At 40.8% G+C, this 6,218-nt stretch overlaps 1 protein-coding gene across 1 annotated transcript; it reads left to right on the forward strand.

Annotated features, from left to right (window-relative positions):
- The first annotated feature begins 833 nt into the window (after positions 1-833).
- Positions 834-4,519, forward strand: LOC104456149 (3-ketoacyl-CoA synthase 11). Its single transcript, XM_010070886.3, has 2 exons — positions 834-1,742; positions 3,563-4,519. Exons 1-2 carry the CDS (start codon positions 921-923, stop codon positions 4,322-4,324), a joined length of 1,584 nt encoding a protein of 527 aa, XP_010069188.1. The 5' UTR covers positions 834-920; the 3' UTR covers positions 4,325-4,519.
- Positions 4,520-6,218: the final 1,699 nt, after the last annotated feature.

Genomic DNA, 6,218 nt, shown 5'->3' on the forward strand with positions numbered 1-6,218 from the left:
CATGAACTAAAGAGACGTATCTCATTTTGCTAATTTTCATTGATCCATTAACGCACTATAATTACAACACAGAGAAGAATCCATCTACAGGAACCTATAATAAATCTAGGCTTGTTGTCCAAACCAACGAGAGCTTGTTCGAGGACAAATTAGAGTTTAGGCATTGAGGATGAGTGAGGGAAGGGCGATGAGCTAATGGCTTACACCTCCGAGCTTTGTCTTCCACCGTTGCCATGCTTGACCACGAGCACGAGATCTAGGTCTCAAATCAAGCATGAGCGTCAAATCTTAGATTGCTTGCGCTTGATCAAGGACTCAAATCGATCTCCATCTGATGACGAAGGTGTTGGAGTTGCGGTCAAGGACAGTGGTGAACGAGCTTGAGGGCGTCAGTGGGCAGTTTGGCGGGGAGAGAATAAAGGACTTTAGAGGAGGAGAGAGTAAGATGGAGGCGTGAGGAATTACGATGGAAAAAAAAAAAAAAAAAGAGGGAAAGAAAGAAAGAAAACAAAAGGAGAAGGAGAAAAAATAAGAAATTTTTTAAAATACCAGTGTGAAAATACCCCTAACTATATATAAGATAAAGTGCACCATATGATCTCTTTTAAGAAAATGACTCACTTTAAATCCTTATATGCAATCCTCTCCTAATCTTAGCAATAACCGTATAATAACTCCTCTACGCTCTCCACGCACTCTATAAATCCACCCAAAACACTCCCCAATGTTCCTCATGCATTGCTAAGACCCTCTCTCTCTCTCTCTCTCTCTCTCTCTCTCTCTCTCTCTCTGGGCCATTTCCCCCGTTTGCTTTTTGGAACTCCAAGTTCTCGTCCTTTGTTATTCTTAGGAAACGCCTCTGAAGAAGAGGCACAAGAAACCTCCGAAGCTGCAAAAATCTTGGTTTTTTTATTGCAGAAATGGCTGCAGAAATGGCCGAGCAACAAGAACAGATAAGTCTGCAAAACCTAAGCCAAGCTTTCCCTATCTCAGTCGAACCTCAAAGCCAAGACTCGGACAGACCATCGAACCCCAACCTCCCAAGCTTCCTGTCGTCAGTGAGGCTCAAGCACGTGAAGCTCGGCTTCCACTACCTCATCTCCAACGCCATTTATTTACTGCTCGTGCCACTCCTCGGCATCTCCTCAGCCCACATCTTGACCCTCACGGCCTCAGACCTGGCCCAACTCTCGGACCAACTGAGGTTCAACCTCGTCACCGTCGTCCTCTTCCCTGCCGTCATGGTATTTCTGGTAACTCCCTACTTCATGACCCGACCAAGCAAAGTCTACCTTGTTGACTTCGCCTGTTACAAGCCCAATCCGGCCCAGATATGCACCGGCGAGAAATTCATGGAGATCTCGGAGCTCACGACCGCCTTCACCGAGGAGAACCTTGCTTTCCAGCGGAAGATATTTGAGAAGTCCGGGCTCGGGCAGCGGACTTACTTGCCCGAGGCCGTGCTCCAGGTCCCACCAAACCTATGCATGGCAGAAGCACGGGCAGAGGCTAAGGCCGTGATGTTCGGAGCCATCGACCAGCTGCTGCCCAAGACTGGGGTCAAGGCTAAGGACATAGGGATCCTCATTGTGAACTGTAGCTTGTTCAACCCGACACCGTCCCTGTCGTCAATGATCGTGAATCACTACAAGCTCAGAGGGAACGTGTTGAGCTACAATCTTGGTGGGATGGGTTGCAGCGCTGGGTTGATTTCTATCGACCTTGCTAAGCAATTGCTACAGGTTTGGCTTCTTCTCTCCCCTCTCTTCTTCTATTCTTCAAAGTATAAGTTTGATAATAGGAACTTTTTATGAATAACACCCTCAACGATATCGAAGCAAACAAAGAATGAAAACTTCCATTGACCAATGAAATGCTAAATATAAGTTGGGAAGTAAGAATTTTTTTCTTAGGTTCACTAGCAAATAGCATCCATTTTGGCTGCGTTTGGTAATTAAGATACAATTTAGGATATGATAAAATTTATTATATCCTAAATGTGATGCATAAGATAAAGTCGGATATAAGGGAAAAATAAATTGGATAAAACTATCCTATGGGAGAGGCGGGATAAATGTAGATAGGATTTGTAATATCCATACTATGAAAGTTATTTTTCTTGAATAACAAATTTCTTAAATTAACAAAATTAAAATTATATTTCAATATAAATAATATTTGAATTCTAATATAATAAATTTAGAATAAAAATAGCAATTTAGTTATTTTCATTTAATCTTATTTATATTTATATATTCAAATCAATTCTATTTCACAACATAAATTAAAGATATAAATATAAAATCAATTTATATTATTACATATTTTAGGTATTTTATTATTTTAGGTATGTTTGTACAATTTACTATTTAACAAAATTTCATTAGAGAATGATGGAAGGGGAAGAAAGAAATAAAAAGAAATTAATTATAAAAGAGAGGAAAATAAAATAAGAAAAACAAATAAAAATAAAGTAGGCAAGAGTGTTGTGAGAGATTTTCACCATCTCTGCTTGTAATATTTTTTGTTCATTTAAACTAATATGTTGTTTATACCAAACAACATACATGATATAATATAAATATATTCGACTTTATTACTGTGATCATCAAACAATGGATATGATATAACAAAATTTTTGGATTTCATATCTTATACTATCTAGTCTCATCCTCTTCAAAACTCTGAATGATCAAACATAGTCTTTATGTTGACAATGTGTCATGTGATTTAAAAAAAAATGCTTAGCTAGCCATATTGTTAAGCTTGGAAAACGGACTGCCAATCCTAAGCCACACATTTTAAATGAAAGAGAGGGAGAACTATGTCTTGCTTGGAAATTTCCATGTATTTTGTTTGAGAAAGGAAATTTTTGTGGACATCTTTTGACTGTTACATTGTGAGATGGTGATGCTAGCACCATTCAATTTAAAAGTATTTCATAAAATTAGAATCATTACAAAAAAAAAAAAAAAAAAAATGATTAAGTGACAGTTTTTAATCTAATGTGAAAATAACAGCATGTTCTAAACCACAAAAATCCATTCAACAAATAGTTATAAATTATTTTGGGATCAAATCCTTTAAAAATTTATGGCTCAAAACAAATTATTATTTACATAGTAGCCCCAAGACTGTTATGTTAATAAAGTCATAAAAAAAAAACCATTTTATTTAGGTTGTGTCAATAGTAAAATTTTAGGTAATTACTTTCCTTAGTTTACACTTTGGTTGGTAGAGAAGTAGGAGCTAGTGAGTGGTTTGAACTCGGAACATTCGAAACCTAGATGTCGTTGAACAAAATGATCCACTGATAAGTCAACCCAAGATTTATTATGGCCCAAAATATAGCTAGATTTGAAATAGGACTTTTCGCATTTATGAATTTGATATATGACAACAAAATTGAACAATTTAAGCTTTGTACTTTCTCAATTTACTATATGCTTTATCTACTAGGTACTCAAAATTCTAAGTTTTATTACTAGGGAGATTCAATTTAGGTCTCACCAAAATTAAAGTTCAGCCAATGTTATTACTTCTCTTATGGGTTAATCACTAGGTACATCGTAACTCTTATGCCCTAGTGGTGAGCATCGAGAGCGTCACCCTCAACTGGTATCTCGGCAATGACCGGTTGATGCTCATCTCAAACTGCCTCTTCCGAATGGGTGGGGCAGCCATCCTCCTCTCCAACCGGTCCTCCGACCGCCGCCGCTCCAAGTACCAGCTCATCCACACCGTGCGCACCCACACAGGCTCGGATGACAAAAGCTATGGTTGCTTGTTCCAACGAGAGGACAAGGAGAAGAAGATCGGCTTGTCGGTATCCATGGAGTTGGTGGCGGTCATCAAGGAAGCCATAAAGACCAACATCAAGACCCTTGGCCCGGCAGTGCTCCCAATGTCAGAACAGCTCTGGTTCTTCATGACCTTGGTCGCAAGGAAGGTGTTCAAGATGAAGATTAGGCCATACATTCCCGACTTCAAGTTGGCCTTTAAGCATTTTTGCATCCACGTTGGAGGCCGACCTATTCTTGATGAGATGGAGAAGAGCCTCAAGCTCACCAAGTGGCACATGGAGCCATCACGAATGACTTTGTACCAATTCGGGAACACCTCGAGTAGCTCAGTGTGGTATGAATTAGCCTATTTGGAGGCCAAAGGAAGGATTAGGAAAGGCGATAGGACATGGCAAATCGCATCCGGGGCCGGATTCAAGTGCAACAGTGCAGTTTGGCAGGCGTTGAGGACCGTCGACCCGGCGAAGGAGAACAACCCATGGATGGACAATATTCACGAGTTCCCTGTCTATGTTCCATAAGCGTTGTCCATCGATCTAACGCGAAATAAGTGCTTCGGTTGGGATTTTGCCAATATAGAGGCAAAGTTGATTCTGAATGATACGCAAATCCTTAATTATTATGTTGCCTTGTGCTCATAAGCAAGCATCATTCCAAATCTTATGGTTACGTAGGTATTTAAATATGTCGAAAATTTTCTGGTGCTCGTGGTTATCTAAATATTTGAATATGTCAAGTATTGCGAGTATCCAAGTGCTTCCTCTCCAAGCCCTGTCGCTTGTGTAAGTGCATGTTTACACAAATTTTCAAATACTTATGGTTATCTAGGTATTTGAATGTTTTATGTATTTGTGATAATCTAGATGTTGATATTTGAATTTTAATTGACAAGTTAAGCATTGCTTTAAAGAAAAAAAAAAGCAAAAAGGCAAAAAAGGGGGTTAATTAGTTTTTCACCCTATCGTCCACCAACCTGGTGTGATACGTGACTTGATTGACTCGCAGTACCTTCTCCACCCATGGTTAAGTCAAGATCCTTCTCCGCTCAAGGCTTTGTTGCTATCCCTAGCAATTTCGATGGGGCATGGCAATTATGCATCGTTCAACATGTTACGTCCAATCATCGAGTTCCGACCGGTACTGATGTGATAGGAGCGCCTGCTGTCCGTCTCGCGCTCCATGTTAAATTGGTGACAACGTGGCTAACATTATCAAACCCGTTGTTTCCGCAGTTGAGTAAACGATTGTTGACACCTAATTTAAATTTAGTTTTTTAGAAATTAAAAATAGAGCATTTGGTTTTGGAGGGAAATTTTGAATATTCTTTTGAATAATAAAACATTTGATTGTTGAACAAATCTCCTCATTTTGAATTTAAAAAAAAAAAAACTCAACGGTCGTATGATTTTTGGAGCCATTTTTTGTTGAGAAGACGAGTGAATATCGGAAAAATCTTCAACAATTTCGAGTCATCCCTCCATAAAAGAGGGCGAGTTTTCATAACTGGTGGGGGCTTCTCTTCTTCTTTCGTCAAAGGAAAAAATAGAAATCTGAAGAGAAAGAAAAAAAAAGTGTGTGGGGGCTTCTTTTCGTAAAAAAAATTGAAAAGTGAAAAGAGAGAAAACAGGGAAGAGAGGTTTCGTTTTTTTGGGAAAGGAAAAGTCAGCATAAGCTTTTTGGGTTTTCTGCCAAAGTACAACAACAACAACAGGGGGTTGTAGAGAAGAAACATGGGAGGAGGCGACGAGAGAGAAACGTAAAAAAGGAGAGAGGGAAGAAGAAGAAAAGTCAAAAGAAAAAGCGCACAGAAAAGTCAGAGAGAGAATTGCCGTGAGAGAGGGAGGAGACGTGAGGTAGAGAGAGAAAAGGAGAAAATATAAAATAAAATAAAATAAAGAAAAGAAGAACAGGGGTTCTTCTTCTTCTTTGATTCCGTCGGCGACCCCTTCTGCTCAGAAGCTGCAAAGCCGACGCCTGCAGCTACCGCCTCACCGACCCTCTACACTCTCCTTCCACCGCTACCAACGTCAGCAGCCGCGCCTCCACAACCTACCGGTCATCACCTCCACGCCATCGTGCCGTCACTGCTCGCTACAACACCGCGACCCCTCCGCTACTGTAACACTCCCCATTGACGTTACCTCCACCACTCCCAACTGCAGTAGACCTTCACCCGACGCCCCGCACTGGCGACTTGCGACTGCTAGAGTGCCACACGCCTCCATCGCTGTGTTTCCTCCACCGATGTTTCGTCGGTCTTCCCCGAAGCTCACCACAACCCCTGTGATCAGCCACGATTGCGATTCTAATGCCCAGCGAGCACCGTGCCACCGCACCAGCCAGTTCCACACCCGGAATCCTCTGCTCGTGATGCCCATCACCAGTGGTCCGAGCTACTGCGCGCCCGATGCCCGT

This window comes from Eucalyptus grandis, chromosome 8, assembly GCF_016545825.1.
Source record: "Eucalyptus grandis isolate ANBG69807.140 chromosome 8, ASM1654582v1, whole genome shotgun sequence".
Classification (NCBI taxonomy): domain Eukaryota; kingdom Viridiplantae; phylum Streptophyta; class Magnoliopsida; order Myrtales; family Myrtaceae; genus Eucalyptus; species Eucalyptus grandis.